This window comes from Enhydra lutris, unplaced genomic scaffold (genome assembly GCF_002288905.1).
Source record: "Enhydra lutris kenyoni isolate GAN:26980312 unplaced genomic scaffold, ASM228890v2 scaffoldscaffold13, whole genome shotgun sequence".
Lineage (NCBI taxonomy): Eukaryota > Metazoa > Chordata > Mammalia > Carnivora > Mustelidae > Enhydra > Enhydra lutris.
Window position 1 is genome coordinate 5,959,397 of NW_019154097.1, and position 18,188 is coordinate 5,977,584.

The 18,188-nt window shown below is 42.4% G+C and overlaps 2 protein-coding genes across 7 annotated transcripts in view; one reads left to right on the forward strand and one right to left on the reverse strand.

Moving 5' to 3' along the window:
- The window catches only part of LOC111145645 (tRNA methyltransferase 10B), a 16,513-nt gene extending 13,012 nt beyond the window's left edge, over nucleotides 1-3,501 (forward strand). For all 6 annotated transcript variants that reach the window (XM_022500706.1, XM_022500709.1, XM_022500708.1 and 3 more), the window contains 2 exons: nucleotides 2,361-2,484; nucleotides 3,057-3,501. In XM_022500706.1, the coding sequence (XP_022356414.1) occupies nucleotides 2,361-2,484; nucleotides 3,057-3,211 (279 nt within the window). In that variant the 3' untranslated portion in view covers nucleotides 3,212-3,501. The remainder of the gene's footprint in view (nucleotides 1-2,360; nucleotides 2,485-3,056) is intronic.
- A 1,365-nt stretch (nucleotides 3,502-4,866) lies between these two features.
- Nucleotides 4,867-10,608, reverse strand: LOC111145646 (exosome component 3). Its single transcript, XM_022500714.1, has 4 exons — nucleotides 10,242-10,608; nucleotides 9,366-9,515; nucleotides 6,434-6,585; nucleotides 4,867-5,305 (listed from the first exon to the last, which is right to left on the reverse strand). The coding sequence occupies exons 1-4, from the start codon at nucleotides 10,566-10,568 to the stop codon at nucleotides 5,104-5,106; spliced, it is 831 nt and encodes a 276-aa protein (XP_022356422.1). The 5' UTR covers nucleotides 10,569-10,608; the 3' UTR covers nucleotides 4,867-5,103.
- Nucleotides 10,609-18,188: the final 7,580 nt, after the last annotated feature.

An 18,188-nucleotide genomic window follows, 5' to 3' on the forward strand; every position in this document is an offset into this window, starting at 1 on the left:
AAAGATTTTATTTATTTATTTGAGAGAGAGAGATAGAGCATGAACAGGGGTCGGGGAGAGGGAAAAGCAGGCTCCCTGCCAGGGACCCTGATGCAGGACTCAGTTCCAGGACTCTGAGATCATGACCTGAGCCGAAGGCAGACGCTTAACCCACTGAGCCACCCAGGCACCCCAATCACTGTTTTCTTACGTATCCTTCTTGATACAGTCTGTGATAACACAGTGTTTGTTTGTGGGTGTATTATGTTTATATTTTTTTTCATATATATAAGTGTATTTTATATATTTTTTCATACCCATATGATATATATACACGTTTAATACAGATGATACTTAACTGAATTGCATGCATTCTAGAAAGGTCAGTGTTCCATGACTCAATAGTGATAATCTAAAAAACGGGTAGGGGCGTGGAGGTAGAATTCTAAGAATGCCAGCTATTAAATGAGAAATACATATTAGAATTTGAGAAATTGTTATTTTGTCACTCTGAATGCAAGACATTCTGCAAGACAATTGGACCACACTTTCAAAAAAGCCAACAGTATGAAAACTAAAATAGTTAGGGGGGCTGTTATAGGTTAAAAGACATTAAAAAGACATAACAGCCAAATGCAGTCTCCCACAGCAGAGTGACATCCCCTTTTTTGAGGCAAAGTCTAGCGGGTCAGTGAGCAATGTATGATCAGTAGATGTGCAGTTTCAACACACTGTCTTTCCGGCAGTATTTAAATTGAAAAATAATTCGCATAATGATTTGCCAGAGGTATAGAATTTTTTGGTTATTACTAGAGAATTTGACTTCCTCATAGAAAGTATGCTGAGCACATTTCTTCAAGGGGAATCGTTTTATCTTTAAATGTTCAGAGAACAGAAACTGGACTGTGAGCTTCTCCAGGGCAGCATCCAACAGTCTCCTACTAACTTGGAATTCTTATACTCCAGTTCAAAGTGATTATAAAAGAATAGACTTTAAAAAAAAATCATAGACCAAAAAATAAATAAATAAAATCATAGACCTTGTAGGTACAGGAGTGTTATCCTTCAAGGAAGTCTTTTGAGCAGTTGTACCTTTATTTTCTCTGACTTACATTACGTAACACATTTTGGAAGTTCTCTCTCGGAATTGTGTCTCATGTGAGTCCGAGAAGCAACTAGTCCAGTGTTAGGACCTGCTGCTCTAGTTGGTTATATCTCGCTCAAAGTGGCCAGTCAGTTACAGTTACAGCCCTGTAGGAAAGGATACCAGTGAGCACAAATTCAGAAACATTTGGCCTGAATGTTGAAGAGACTCAAGACATAAGTCGTGGTCAAGGGAGAGGCGACAGAACTGAGACTACTGGAAGGGTACAGAGCGGCATGATCACTGCTGTTGACAACCTGAACCGCCTTCTTGTGGAAAAGCCATTTTACTTGCTTGTTGTGGCCCCAGGGGGATGGAACCAGGACAAATGAGCGGAATGCTCAGGGAGAACACAATTTGGCTATCAAGGATTTCCTTTTAACCTGTACTATGAAAATTGGAATAGGTTTCCCCAGGATGCATGGAACTCCCTGTCACAAGGATTGTCCACTTAAGGACAGAGCCCACTTGGGAAGGAGGCCACAAAGGATAGACAAAGATTGGAGGGATGTTTGGAGTGGGATAATTAACTATTGAGGCCCCTTCCAAACCCAAGGATGTTAATTATCCCAATAATCTAAACCTTTCTCTTTAATCCTGAAATTTTAAGTAGGTAGATGATCTTTCCAGAGCCACTTACAAGATAGCAAATATAATCTGAACTTCAGTTCACCATTCAGGGACATCTTTAAAGGGATATTAGTTACTCTACTCCGATCCTAAATGGCCTCAGATTTGGGGGGTTTGGTGAGTTCTTACGACTCCTTTCTGCAGTTTTCAGAGCCCTTCCTTTTAATTGGACTGTGTGCTCACACCTTAATGCTGTCTTGTTGCTTGTGGTGTTTCTGACTTGAATCCTATCTCTCTTATCTCTAATTTGCTGCTGCCGAATGGCTATAAGCTGAAAACTCCAGATATCCAGAGTTGTGTCTTACTGAATTAGAGTCTGGAGTGTTCTCCTCTGATTGATTAGACTGCTTCAACTTCTGGATGCAGATTGTGGCTGCAAATATGCCTCTCTTGACTTACTTCCTTCTTGGTTGATAGTAGTAGTAAATGGAAACGAGTGGATAGATGAGTCCCAAATGAGATATTTCCTGCACAAGCCGTTTCTTATGTGGAACAAGTAAATACTCTTCATTATCTGAAGTTTCTTCCATCTTGCCATAGGCCACTGATTTACAACGAGAATACCTTTGTCATTTTTAAAAGAAAAATATTTAACTATGATTCACAGAAGGTGACATTTCAGAAAGCCCGAGAACATTCCGTCAAGACAGTCCGCTTGCCAATCCAGGAATACATGGTCAGACACCAGAATGGGAAAAACTATCATTCAGAGATACTGGCCATCAATCAAGGTACTGCTGACATGGCCCACACTTAATGTGTGTTAGTGCTGGTGCTACTTCTTTGCATTGTGTGGAAGTATAAATGGCGTTTGAAGCAGGCAGCCCTGCCCTGCCACCGGGACTGGTACACTCAGATTTTATTGCATGCACTTTGTGACAGGTACTCTGGCCTTTCGGAGGTATTTTTCATTTTCTTCTTAGATCCCAACTATGTTAAAGATGGTTGAAATTTGTCCTGTGGCCTAAAATGCCCTAGATTCAACCCGTCATTGAACAGTGAATTCTATTTGTCCTTCTTCAGTCCAGGGGCATCTTGGCTGCTCCCTTCCCCCTCTCAGCCATGTCAGGGGCTCTCCTTTGTGTTCCCATTATACTGTTTCCCTCTCAGTGTCACAGCACTGTCTGTTCACAGGCCCATCTCTCTCCATGTGAGGTGAGGTCCTTGTGGGGAAGTGGGTTCACGTGTAGTGCAGAGAAGCTTGTTGAATGAAATAGTCCAGAACACCCTTTTCCTCACTTGTCCTTTACCAGTTCTTTTTCCCCCGTGTAGTCACTATGATTTCTTTTTACCCTTCTCACAGTATTTGATATCCTGTCCACATACTTTGAGACGCAAAACTGGCCTGAAGCACTGAAGAAAGGAGTTTCTTCCAGAAAAGGCTATGTTCTTCAGAACTCCGTGGATGATGGACAGCCTGAGAAGCTGCCGGAGGCAAAGCTGCTGGAGGTGTCTTGACTGAAAAGCAGGGCAGAGGCTGGCGATGACACACACTTGCCTTTACTTGTTATCTTGGATCACCACTAGAATTTAAGTTACTAAGAACAGGGACCACATTTAATGCTCTTTTCTATCTCCCATAGTGCCTAGCTCACAGCAAGAGCCCAGATATGTTGACTAAGTAAAAAGTTTACATAACAAGAAATTAGCCCTCAGCTACATGGCTTTGGATGTATTCATCTTTTATATACCTATTTGTGAAATACCTACTCTTTAGAAGTAGCTTAACAATTAAATAGTTATTGTTATATTAAGAGTTTTATTTTTACTCAACTGGCATCATAATGTTGCAGCACTTCCTCCGGCCTCCTCTGATCACGTGGATTTTCCCCAACTCAATAGTACACTCTGCGTGTTTCGCAGGATCAGCCTGTCCTAACCTACCCTGCTTTAAACCCCCATAACACTTTGTTCCCACTTGTGACTCCTACCCCGTCTCTCCTGCTCTGAGTATGGGAGTGGAGGGTTTCTCTCTTCCTTAGGGTAGCCTCCTAACAGGACACTTCATGGGAGTATCTTCGTATCCTTCTGATCCTTATACAAACTAGATTCTTCATATATATATATGTAACTAACAGGTCAAATTGAAAAGTAAAAACACAGTAGTAAGTCTAACTTAAAAACAACCAGAAAATACATTGCCTCTGATACAAGCATGGTGGATAACCTCTCATTACACAAATCTCAGTGATCCCTTTCCTCATTTCTTAGTTATATGCAGTTGCTTCAGTTACTCCAAAAACTCTTCAGTTTACTAACCAGTTTGGGTTAGTAAACTTGAAAGCTAAGCTGTTAGCAAATTCAGAGAATGTATTTTAGATCTCAACCAAAACATTACTGCTCTGCTCTGTCTCCTCCCCTTCAGAATTGAATCCTTCAGGAGCTGTTATCTTTACAAATTGGATCAGTGTCTTTTTATTAAAAACAGCCCAGTCTTCAGGAAACATCTTTAGGAATATATAATGCTCCTTGGTTTTCATCACCATGTTGAATGAGTTCTATAATCTCTGTCATCCAAGAAGGGACCTCCTCTGGTTAGGCTTCAGGGGTAACTCATACTCTCAGGGAGGTCTCTGCCCCACCAGAACCTAATCTGGATCATCTGCCAGGCTTCATTTTCACCTCTAAAGGCTTTTACCTCTAAAGGCTTTGCTTAAAACTCCAAAAGCATGGAAGAATTTCCTCTCCAACTTATCACCTCTACCATTTTTTCAAAACCTAGACATGTAGTTTTGGACTTGGCTTCAAGATCCTCATCAGTGTTATTTATAGAACAAAAAAGTGGACATACCCAAAATATCCTGTAACATGAAAATGAAATACAACTATTGCATTTTTCAATAGCACTCATGAGAAATACATTAAATGTTGTTTGAAGTGGACAGAGTACATTACAAAGTAGCATATAAAATAGAATCCTGTAATTTCAATTTGAAAAATACATAGACTATCTATAGTGTATTTGCTTCTTTTATGTATTCTACGTTTTCTTTGGTGAACATGTTTCACTATTATCAGAAAATAATTATTTTAATGCTTACTTCCAGTGTATTATAAAAGCTGCACTTTAGCAAACCTAAAGGAGTTAACAGCAAAAAAAAAAACCGTAATATTTTTAGTAAACTTTATTGTAAAGAAAAAAATACATTATTATTTTATAATGATTTTTCTCACCCACAAGAACATGGGTGGCAACTAGTAACATTTTTATAAAAATAAGGACTTTGATAAGACAATATGTACATTCACATTTTGTCTTCTGAACATTTAATGAGGAGAGGTTTCCCTGAAAAAATTTTCCCCAGGAAACCCATAGTCTCTTGGGTCAACTGACCCATAAAAAATTCCATCTAACTTTCTGCCAATCTGGAGAAGATCTGTTTTCTTTGATCTGCTGTCATGTGTTCACAAGCTTCTAAAATGTTTGCCAAAATTAAGGTCTGCTGAATGGTTTTTGCCTTAACCCATATTCTTCCATTCATCCCAAATACTATCTCCAGTGGGTAGAGTTTTCCCACTTCCTGTAGGATTTCACAATCTGGAGCCAGGAGCCTGGTGAGGAGATGGAAAGAAAACTAAATTTAAGAAAGTGGTAGGGTGTGACCCAACTCTCCTTTAAAAGAAGACTCCTAGTTTCTGGACAGTTCTCCACAGTTATTCAAAATTCCACCCTCATCCAAAAACAAGGCACATGACTTTGCTGCTCCCTTTCATCCAATCACACTTTGGATGTATTAATTCATCTTTTATATACCTATTTGTGAAATACCGTAAGTCACAACAATGGGTTCTATCCTCTACAAAGAAATCAAACTCCCTGTGTCACCAACTTTACAAAAAATGTATAAAGTTCTTCCCATATACTGTCAGAGCACCTTTTTTCTAGGCTTAAGAATCACAGCTTTTTTATTATCTTTGGTTCTAAAAGAACAGTTTAAGCTTCTTTTCCTGACCATGTAAGTTATTCCCTGGTATTAAATTCAGTACTTGGAGAGAAGCATTGACTTTCAAACCACAAGGGTGCTGCTTGGCTAATAACATGCTTCTCTTAAATTAATTGTCCAAATCAGCAGAATAAGTAAGAAAGGAAGCATCCAACACTGAGTTCTGAGGCTCAGGGGCTCTAGGAGTAAAGTTCTTTCATAGGGCACAGCTTTTGGTAGGTAAAGGTCTAACTACCTAACAGAATCTACCTCTGGGAACTATTAAATCTACCAGGACAGAATAGCAGGAGCCTTATGTGAATGTATACATAAGCTTTTAGAGCACATCAGCCCACCTGCATTTGACCCCCATTACTAGAAAAATCTGGTCATTTTGTACAATTGTAAATTGCATCTGTATGTAAATGACTTAAGAGGAGGAAATGCCAGTTTTCATATCTGGATTGAGTATAACAGCTATAAGGAACAGCAGACTTTCTGGGAGAGAAGCCCAGACTCCATACATATCAACACAAAAACTATACCACCAGATACATGTGAATTTAATGTATTCACATGAAGAGAGAATGGGACTAAATGCATGAGTTTATAACTGTGCTAAGAATGGACACTGATTTTTAACTTTGAGGACGTTCAGACATTTTTACAAAGAATCCGAATCCCAAAGATGAGTCAGCTTTCCAAGAAGGTATAATTATAAAAGAAGATAGGCGAACCAGAAAGCATCAGGACTTACTTTCTAATTAAGCCCAAAGTCACTTTAAAAAGCAGACCATCCTGTCCAATCACACCCATTCCACTGGCTCGTCCACAGCTGTCAATACAGACCATCTCCGGTTCCATATCTTTATTAGCAACCACAAATTGGCCATAGATGAGATCTCCAACCTAAAATGATAATTTGAAAACAGTTCATTTCCTCTCAGCAAATCACTCCCCCCCTCCTTTTTTTTTTTTTTTTGGTTAAGATTTTATTTATTTGAGAGAGTGCATGAGCAGAGGGGAGAGGGAGGGGGAGAAGCAGACTCCCCACTGAGCAGGGAGCCTGACTTGGGGCTCCATCCCAGGACCCTGAGATCATGACCTGAGCCACCCAGGCGCCCCTCCGCAAATCATTCTATGGTGCTGCTACGGTTCCTTCTCATAGGCAGCAATGCCAGCTATTTCTGCAGCTAACTGACTAACTATCCTCCAGAATACCCACACTCTGGAGTTGAGTCTTTAAAAAACGCAACATGAAGGGACGCCTGGGTGGTTCAGTAGGTTAAGCATCTGACTTTCACTTGGGTCATGATCATGGTGTCCTGGGATTGAGTTCCACATCCGGCTCCTTGCTTAGCAGGGAACCTGCTTCTCCGGCCTGCCGCTCTTCCCACTTGTGCTCAGGCTCTCTCTCACAAATAAAATCTTAAAAAAAAAAAAAAAGGAAACATTAAGGTGTGTACCCTCTTCAAACTGGGAGCTATCTCAAAGACAACATCCTCTAGGGTTACACCATCTGATATAGTAACCACTACCCACATGTAGTTATTTAAACTTATATTTAAATTAATTAAAGTTAGATATTTGAAATTCAGTTCCTCAACTGCATTAGCCATATTTCAAGAGCTCAACAGCTACATGTGGCTAGTGACTACCATACCAGTGAGTGTGGATGTAAAACACCAGCATTACAGAAAGTTCTAGTAGATAGCACTATCCTAGGGAATTACAGAAGATTGGAAACTCTCGGCATGCAAATTTTTCAAAGTAAAATGAACAATGGCAATTCACTGATACTTCATGCAAAACTTAAAAACCTCAGATAGGGTGCTAGTGGCTCAGTCAGTTAAGCACCCAACTCTTGATTTTGGTTCAAGTTATGATCTCAGGGTTATGAGATCGAGTCCCACAGAGGACTCTGCCCTCAGTGTGAGATCTGCTTGAGAGTCTCCCTCTCCCCACTTTCTCTCGCTCTCAAAGAAATAAAGAAACACCTCAGAGCTGAACTTCAAAATGATGAAACAAAAGGAATAGAGGAGAGAGAACTTGTTCTGTTCTGTATCTATTATTCCTTGATGACTAGCTACTAAAGAGAAACAAAAACATTCTTTGTATTTCAGAAGCATTTGGTCTTGGAGGACACTGGGGATGTACATATAAATAACAAAGTTCAGGGGCACGTGGGTGGCTCAGTGTGTTAAAGCCTCTGCCCTTCGGCTCAGGTCATGATCCCAGGTTCCTGGCTCTCTGCTCAATGGGGAGCCTGCTTTCCCCCCACCCCTGCCTGTCTCTCTGCCTACTTGTGATCTATGTCAAATAAATGAAAAAAATCTTAAAAAAAAAATTATAAATAAGAAAGTTCATTTAAGACTTTGTAAGTGCTAAAGTTATAAGAAAGGTGACTGTAGATGAAGAATGGTTTTACAATGGTGGTGGTGTTTACCCTTGTTCTCAAAAAATAAGCATGAGTTCCAAAGGCTAAGGGGAAAAAGCAATCCAGATAGAGGCAACAGCTTGAGGAAAGGTACAAGAGCAGTGACTTAGGAATTCAGTAGTGCTATTGAATAGTTCGGGGAGGGGGGACAGTTCAAGCATGGCTACATAGAAGATATAATTGTAGATGGGGGAAAGACTTCTGGAGTATAATGCCAATAAAATCTGTAGGCTTCAAAGAAACTTTTCTTTTTTTTTTTCTTTTTTTTTTTTTTTGAGAAAGGGAATTGTTTGAGGCTGTCGGCTCTCAAAAGCCTGGATGGAAGAACAAAAGTATACAAGCAGGGATGTTAATGAGGTCACTGACCAATTCTGGTCAAGAAGTAGTTAAGGTCTGGGGGTGTCTGCATGGCTCAGTAGGTTAAGCTGATGCCTTCAGGTCAGGTCATTATCTTAGGGTCCTAGGATCGAGCCTCAAATCGGGTTTCCTGCTTGGCAGAAATTCTGCTTCTCCCTCTCCCTCTGACTATCCCCCTGCTCGTGCTCATGCTTTCTTTCTCTTTCAAATAAATGAAATCTTGAAAAAAGCAAAAGTAGCTAAGGTCTAAACTTACAAAATGGGATATACATGGATGAATGAATAGAACATCAGAGATAGAAACAAAGAGGATCAGTAAAGATTAAGCAACTAAAGACAAATAAAATGTTAATGAGAAGGGGCAAAGAAACCATCAAATTTCTGGGTGGACAAAGTGTGGCTATGCTACCTGAAAATTCCAAATAGGAAAACCTGAGGTATCAAGACTGCCCCTCTGTCAGCTCCAAGAAGAGATTATTGGGAAATAGGGATGTGACTTAAGTCCTTGAGATGCCAGTCCCAGGACTTAACAATCAGGCTGCATGGCTGGCTAATATGGCGATCTGCACTGCTTACCCCTCCTACCTCCCCAAGCCTATGGCTTACTTCCTTGTCCAGTGAATATGGACATAACATAACAACAGAGGGAAGAAATATAACCTTTCAACTCAGTAGACACGAAACCACCCCCAATATAGCCAATGTAAAGTAAGTATGTGACTCTGGTCCCAGGGCTAGAGCACTGGAAGGAACTTGTGGAGCCTGAAGTGATTACACAGATGTTCAGAGATCACCCCAACTGGGAAAATAGGTCATGCTTAGGAGACAATTCAGGTAGGCTTCTGGATATTGTTATACTTTTCCTATTTTTGAAACCAAAGGCTCCCATCATTACCTGCACATTGGGTCTGTTTCTTTTAGTTGCACCTTCAAATGCCAAGTAAGACAAAGATGCTGGTTCACTCCCTCCAACATCCACTTTGAATATATCTCCAGATTTAGCTGTCACTATGCCAATCACATGGTCTCCTTTCACTGGGACATACTACAGAAGAAAACAGAATGAAAAAACAGCCATAAATGATAATCATTTCCAAGATATCTTGGAAGGTATCTTCAGGAAGTTCTTAGTGGTTACTTTACTGTCATTAGAGTTATTTAGAAAATATTTTGAAATTCAAGTTTACAAATTAATACAAATCAACAAATCTGATCATGTTACTCTCAGTAAAACAATCACATCATTAACTCTTTACAGCTTTAATACTCTGTTCATTTCAGCCAGTATTCCCATACATCTTGCATTCTTATCAGAAAGTCCCTAGAGCTTCTGCTGGCATAAGTCGTCCAGTCGTACAGGGGATCCTACAACCAAAGAAGCCTATTTCACTGTTAGACAGTTTTCCCTATATTAAAGTCCTTATTCTAAGAGAAATTGAACTCCCTGGAACATCCACTCACTGAGTCTGGATTTCTGCCGTTTGGGACTCCAAAAGATAGGTCTGGTGCTCCCTGGCCTTTGAGATTTTGACTGAATGACCGTATATTACAATCCTTAAACCCCTACACGCCAAGATTTCTAGTCTCCTTTCTCTCCTGGTCGCCCTTCTCAGGCTACGTTTCATTTGTTCACCGTGCTCTAAAGGGGATGCAGAGGAAGGCACATGACTACGGTGTCTCTAGACTAGCATTAACAGAGAAGAGGTCCACGGCCCCACCCCCGCCTCTTCCCAGAGCGAGGATATTAGTCCTCTCCGGAGTCCCAACTCACCCGTTTCTGCTGCGAATCCACCCAGTAAACGCCACCGCCGCTGCTGCCGCCGCCGGGCTCCTTGTGACGGAGGCGGCCGCACTTGGTGACCAGCAGGCGGTCGCCACTGCGCCGCAAGCCCGGGCCGCACACAACGCGTCCCCGGGAGCGCGTCCCCGCATTCAGGCGCAGCGGTCGCTCCCCAGCACCTCCTGGGCCTTCAGCGTCCTCCTGCTCGGGCAACAGCAGTTCCTCACCCGGGAGTACCACCTGATCTAGCATGGTGCGCGCCGCCCGCGCCCTGTCTCCCGCAATGGATTCCGTCGTAACACCCCCGGCCTCAGCCATATCGGGAGCCACCAAACACAATTTTCCGCTTCCTCTTCCGCGTCCAATCGCCAGCTTGCCCACGGCTTTCCGTTTCCGGTAGTAGCGATCTATCGGTATTGAACCCACGTCTGTGAAACTTGATCTCTGTGCGCTGGGGTCCTGGCGAGGTGGTTATGATTATGACTCTCGCCCGTCTCCCATCTTGCAGCCTTTCTGCAGAACAGTACGAGAAATACGGCTTAAGGCGGTGGCAGATCCCTCACTTCCGCTGTCTCGGGTTGCACCGCAGGATTCTAAGACGCTCCTACGTATGATTCCGTGGGAACTTTGAGGACTGAGCAGAGGGGCTTGGGGATTGAGCCTTTCCTTCCGACTGCGCCCTAAGAAGGAAAAGTATTTTCCTTTCTCAAAATAAAACCTTTTTTTTTTTTTTTTTTTGGTGTTTGCTAGAGAAGATACCTATTCACATTGTGGAAAACAAAGAGAAGAATACAAAGAAAATAAAAGGTGATAGTCTTGCCCCCCATTTGTCTCCTGCTAGGCTGTGAGCTAGTTCTCACTTTGTACCCCAGGGTCTAGCACCTAAATAGGTAGTACCTGATGAATGAATGCATATTAACATTTTGCTGTGTATTTCTCCGCAGACTTTCCCCCTGAAAATATACACATACACGTGAGCATTTCCACATAATTGAGCTACCCCTACAAAGCCTGGAGAAATCAGTAACTGCAATTAAATCCTTGCAGCTACATTCCCTGAACCATGCTAGTTGCCCAATTCCAATGGAATTCTATGAATTCCAGATTCATAGCACATCGGGACTGCTCTTACTTGAAATCACTGTTTTCCTCTGTACACTAGCATCTCCAGTTAGCGCTTGGTGAGATTCCGCAAGAGGGTTGGCTGTTTCTGGGGACTGGGGAGGCCCTGGCTTTGCCTATCTCTTTGACGCTCTGGCTTTTCAACATGAATTTTTAGATTTGAGGGACGTTTAAGACAGATCATCTCTAACTTACCTTCCAAATTTGGCAAAATGCTGGCGAGCCAACTGAGTAAGAAAGTATTAAGAGAACAACTGAAACGTAGCTTTTGCTGTTTTGCAGTCAGATTGTTGTAGGAGACTATCTTGATCGGTTACCCTGACAGGAGGGATGGTGCAGATTTTTTTCCCTCCTCCCCACTTCGACCCAGCTCTATAGGACCTGCAAACAGTAGGTATTCGATGACCAACACCGCCTGAATCGTGGCTGGCCCAAGGCCATGCCCAAAGTCGGCTCAGTGGCCTCCGGTCTGGGCCAAGCAGAAAGAGGGGTCGGGAAATGATCCCAAGATTGTCCCTTGCATACCCCATGCTGATAGAGAAGTCTTTGGGGAAAAGTTAGCCCAAAGCTGGCAAAGTAAGCCTTTAAAGCCCACCACCTTTTGGGGGCGGCACGTGAATACCGCCTGGCACATTCCCAAGTCAACAAAAGAAACCTGAGGTCCAGAGGTGGGCAGTCGCCGGGAGACCGGAAGCTGGGGCCGGAAGGGGAAGGCCTCAGCTCCGAGGGGCGGGCCCAGACGGAGGGGCGCGTGGGAAGGCCGTCTTTCCTTTGAGCCGCGTGCTGTGTCGTGACTGTGCTTCGCTGCTTCGGTGCCTTGCAGCCACTGGTGAGTACATGGCAGGACTTGGCGTGGCGGTCAGGGCCTGGGGATTGCGGAGGTCCGCCAGCGTGCAGGGGAGTGGAGAGCCTGGGCCTTCGGCGAGTGTGGGAAGACCTTAACGCTCCTTGCTGTGACCACGGACTTCCGCGACTTGAGGTTCAGCCCCGGGGTCTGGTTGGGTCGCGGTTACGAAGTTCACGTTTCCCAATGGCGCGTGCTGCTATTTCTGGATGCAGAAGTGGCCGTGGGACTGGGGAATGCAGAGGAGGGTGGGCCCATGCAGTTAATGCAGGCCCTCTCGGGTGGAGAGCAAGCTTAGCTGTGGGCCCCGGTGTCAGGGCTTCCCACCAGATGGGCCCAGGTGTGTTAGGCCCATTCCCTGTTTGGGGACGGCCCAATTAGAGCCGAGCTGTAAGGGTGGTGGTGCCCTCAATTGCTTGTGGCGCACACCTCCCCACCTGCAGGATTTTCTAACGCAAAATTACCAGATCGATACTTGGAAAGGTTGGGCTGGACCGGAGCCTTCCAGACGATTTCCCAAAACTTCCTCCTTAGAAATCTTTGCACCTTGAGAATTGTTGCTTTTCTTTGTTGACGGGTGAAATTAGGAGGTTTTGTTTAGTTTTTTTAAGTAGGGTCCACGCTGGGCGGTGGCTTGAACTAGACCCTAAGATCAAGACCTGAGCCGAGGGCACCTGGGTGGTTCAGTCGGTTAAGCCTCCAACACTTAATTGTGGCTCAAGTCATGATTTTAGGATCCTAGAATCCAACCCTGCCTGGGACTCACTGCTCGACGGGGGTTTGCTTCTCCCTCTGCCTCTCCCCCACCCCCAACTAGTGCTCTCTCTCTCTCTCAGTCTCATACATACATACATACATACCAAAAAAAAAACTTAAAAAAAAAAAAAAAAAGACCTGAGATTAACAGTTGGACACCCAAGCCATTGAACCACCCAGGCACCAGGCGAGGGCAGGGGAAGGGGTTGTTTTTTCCTCTCAATCAGTAACACTAGTTGAGCATTTGTTCTGAGTCAGGAAGTGAGCTGAGGAGGCACCTGAATCATGGCCCCTGCCCTGGAGGAGTTTGCTCTCTCCATATGAAAATATCAAGGGTTATCGTGGCTGTAACAACCTGATTAGGGTGTCAGTCCCAAGGGTAGAGAAGATGAAATGGTTACCACTCTGTGGGGAGGAGGATGTCCCAAAGAATGGGTTATTTGAGTGAACCTTTAAGATTTTTTTAGTCTTGGGGCACCTGGGTGGCTCAGTGGGTTAAAGCCTCTGCCTTCGGCTCAGGTCATGATCTCAGGGTCCTGGGATCAAGCCCCACATCGGGCTCTCTCCTCAGTGGGGAGCCTGCTTCCCCCTCTCTCTCTGCCTGCCTCTCTGCCTACTCGTGATCTCTGTCAAATAAATAAAATCTTAAAAAAAAAAGATTTTTTTTTTAGTCTTTTTCAAATTACAAATGAACTACATGCTGATTTATATACAGAAATTGAGAGTCCATGTAAGTATTGTTAATGTCTTTATTCAAGTAAAGAATTTAATTGTAAATGCTTACAATTATCACTTACAAGTGAATCTTCTTGCTACCAGTGTTTTTAATCACAAATAATCATGGCAAGCAAAAACTAAGGAGAGCTTTAAAGAGTATGAGAATTATTGATGTAAGGAACAGCCATTATGCCTAGTAATGAGATAGCACATCTGAGGAAGTCTCTTCCTGCTCCTGACTGAGACCTTGTTGGAGAGGACATGGTCATGTCTCCTTAAATAGTAAGAAGTCACTGGGAACCTGTGCCCGTGGAACGTACTTAGAATTCCACCCTCCAGGGGTGCCTGGGTATCTCAGTCGGTTAAGTATGCAGCTCAGGTCAAGATCTTAGGGTCCTGGGATCAGCACCAAGTCAGGTTCTGTGCTCAGCAGAGAATGTGCTTCTCTTTCTCTCTCCCCCTGCACCCCTCCCCCTGCTCCTGTGCACACACACTCTCTCTGTCTGTCTCTCTCTTAAAATAAATAAATCTTGAAAAGAAATCCACCCTCCAGAACTTGCTGGAACTACTAGAGTTCTGTTGATAGCTATTCATGGAGGACTATCTCTTGGAAGCCTCTGTTACAAAACTGCCTGTTAGGGTGCTAGGGAAAACTGCTGGCTGCTGGGTGCTTCTGGCCACCAAGAGAAGCAGGAGTGGATGCTGGAGAAGCTGCCATGTTGCAGGAGTATACCAGAATAAATACTGGAACCAGTAAGCAAACCCTGTTCCTCCTGAAATGCTTCTTCAGGGCCATCTACCTACAAAACTTGTCTTTATGTTAGATAGCAAAGAAATAATGTTTTAAAGACTCGGATCCATTTTCTCAGTGCAGTAAGGGTGAGTTTAGAGCATTGTGGCAGTACACTGATAACTGGCTCGTGGACTCATGAAGCTGTATGATCAGCAGACTTGTCAGTAACAGCAATAAGGTAGAATCTGCCCAGGTTCAGATGGCTTCATTGACAAATTCTACCAAACATTTAAAGAATATCCATTCTTCACAAATTCTTTCCAAAAAAAAAGAAGAGGAAGGAACGCATATCAACTCCTTCTATATGAAGCCAGGATTACCCTGGTATCAAAACCAAAGATATCACTGGAAAAGAAAACTACAGATCAATATCCCTTATGAATATAGACACAAAATCCTCAACAAAATACAAGCAAACTGAATCCAGCATTATATAAAAAGGATTATACACTATGACCAAATGGGATTTATCCGAAGAATGTAAACATTTGAAATCAATTAGCATACAATACCAAAGGACAAAATCACACTATCATCTGAAAAGATAAAGTATTTTTAAAAGTTCAACACCCTGTCGTGATGGAAACACTCAATAAACTAGGATTAGAAGGGAACCCCTTCAGCCTAATACAGGGCATCTACAAAAACCTACAACTAATATCATACTTAGTAGTGAAAGACTGAAAGCTTTCTCCCTAAGATCAGGAAGAAAAGGATGTCTGCTCTCTCCACTTCAATTCAACATTGTACTGGAGGTTCTATCTGAAACAGTTCAGCAAGAAAAAAAATAAAAGGTATCCAGACTGGAAGGAAGAAGTAAAACTATATCTTTTTGCAGGTGATATGATCTGATATATAGAAAACTCTAAGGAATCCATTAAAAAAAGCTGTTAGAACTAACAAATGAGGGCGCTGAGGTGGCTCAGTAGGTTAAAGCCTTTGCCTTCAGCTCAGGTCATGATCCCAGAGTCCTGGGATGGAGCCTCACATTGGGCTCTCTGCTCAGCAAGGAGCCTGCTTCCTCCTCCTCTCTCTCTATGCCTGCTTGTGATCTCTGTCAAATAAATAAATAAAGTCTTTAAAAAAAATACAAAAAAATGAACTAACAAATGAGTTCAGCAAGGTTGCTACATTCAAGAACAATATATAAAAATCAGTTGCATTTCTATATACTTGGAAAACTGAAGTTAAGCCAGTAATTCCATTTATAGTAGCATCAAGGAGAATAAAACATTTGGGAATAAATTTAACAAAAACACTAACCTTAAACTCTGGAAATTACAAAACATTATTGAAAAAAATTAAATATCTTAATAATTGGAAAGGTACCTCTTATTCATGGGTCAGAAGATTTAATATTGTTAAGATAATAGTACTCCCTAAATTAATAAACAGATTCAAAGTAATCCCTGTTAAAATCCCTACTATCTTCATTGCAGAAAGTGACAAACTGATCTTAAAATTAATATGGAAATTCAAGAGATCCAGAATAACAAAAACAAGTAAATAGACAAACATGAGAATCAGAACAAAGTTGGAGAACTTATACTTGTGATTTTAAATCCTACTACAAGGCATTTTAAGTCCTACTATGAGGCAGTACAGGCATAAGGATAGACACAGATCAAGGAAAAATACTTGGAACGTAGAAGTAAACCCTCACATTTGTGAGCAACTGATTTTCGATAAGGGTGCTGAGATAATTCATTTGAGGAAAGAAAAGTATTTCAATAAATGTTGTTGGGACAGCTGGATATCCACACACAACATGATGAATAAACTCTTAGAAGAAAATATGTAAGTTTTTGTGACCTTGGATTTGGCAGTGGTTTCTTAGATATGTTACCACCAAAAGCACAAATACCCGAAGGGGAAAATAAAATCAGACATTATCAAAATTAGAAGCTCTTCTGCTTCAAAGTCACCATTAAGAAAGTGAACACAGGGGCACTTGGGTGGCGCAGTTGGTTAAGGGTCCAACTCTTGATTTTGGCTGAGGTCATGATCTCAGGGTTGTGAGCTTGAGCCCCATGTCCAGCTCCACACAGAGGATAGAACCTGCTTTAGATGGTCTTTCGCCATGGTTGCCTGGGTAGCTCAGTCAGTTAAGTGTCTGCCTTTGGCTCAAGTCATGATCACAGAGTCCTGGGGTGAACTGCCTGCTCAGTGGGAGGCCTGCTTCTCCCTCTCCCACTCCCCCTGCTTGTGTTCCCTCTCTTGCTGGCTGTCTCTGTCAAATAAATAAAATCTTTAGGAAAGCCTATGTCTCCACAAAATCTGCATGTGAATGTTCATAGAAGGATTTTTCTTAATAGTCCAAAAGCTCAAACAATGTAAATGACCATCAGCTGATCAATGGATAAACAAAATGTGGCATAGCTATATAATGGAGTAGTATTCAATTCCTTAAAAATAAGAACAAAAGATATTGAGAAGTGCTACAACATGGTTGAACCTAGAAAACAGTATGCTAACGAAAGAAACCAGATATAAAAGGTCAGATATTGTATGATTCAGTTTATATGAAATATCCAGCATAGAGACAGAAAGGGGTTGGGAGAGGGGAAAATGAAAGTTATTGTCTAATGAGTACAGTTTCAGTTTGGGAAGATAAAAAGTGTTCTGGAGATAGACGGCGGTGGCAGTTGCACAGTGATAGTGTACTTAATGCCACGGAACTGTATGCCTAAAAATGATTAAAATGGTAAATTTTATGTTTACCACAATAAAAGGAATATTTCCACAGAAGAAGTAGAGGGATATATGAATCAAATGTGACAAACATCTAGTAATTGTTGCATCTGAATGATGGGCATAGGGTTGGTTTTTTAATTCTCTCTTGTTTGATATTTTTCATAATTGAAAAAGTAGTTTGAGATAGGCAAAATGGATACCTTCTTGGTGACAGTTCAGCATGGTGAAGAAAGTAATGAAAAAAGTTATTACAAAATAAAAAACACAGCTTTCACCATTCCTTTCTTCTGCCTAAACTCTCCAGGGGGCATCATGTCAACTATAAGAAAAAAACCACGAGACTTTCTGTGACAGCTGGCCTCACCTGTCCCTCCCACCCTCCTCCCGCTTCTCTTTGACTTTCATTTCTTCTAACACCAAGTTACTTTTCATTATAAATTTCTCACGTATGTGCCGTGATCTGTGCCATCCTTCAAGCCATGTATGCCCTCCGCTTAAAAGGCTTAATTTAGCAAACCGATCTCCCTTTCCCTTCTTTTTTTTTTTTAATATTTTATTTATTTATTTGACACAGAGAGAGAGATCACAAGTAGGCAGAGCAGCAGGCAGAGAGAGAGGGGGAAGCAGGCTCCCTGCGGAGCAGAGAGCCCGATGCGGGGCTCAATCCCAGGACCCCGAGACCATGACCTGAGCCGAAGGCAGCGGCTCAACCCACTGAGCCACCCAGGTGCTCCACTCCCTTTCCCTTCTTAACCTCACCTTCAAATCTGGGCTGGCTCTTGAGCTCCTCCAGGCAATATCTTCTGATCCTCGTTTGGAGCTAACTGTCCCTTGTCTGTGTTTCCATAGCCCACTATTCATAATCTGTCACAGCAGGAAACACGAGATTGAAACTGCCAAATGTGAACACGTGCGCACACACACATACCTAGAATGTTGTGTATCAAAAGGCGTTGCATGGAAGTCTGATGGAGTTTCAGAACCAGAAAGAACTCTTAACTTAAACTTGCTA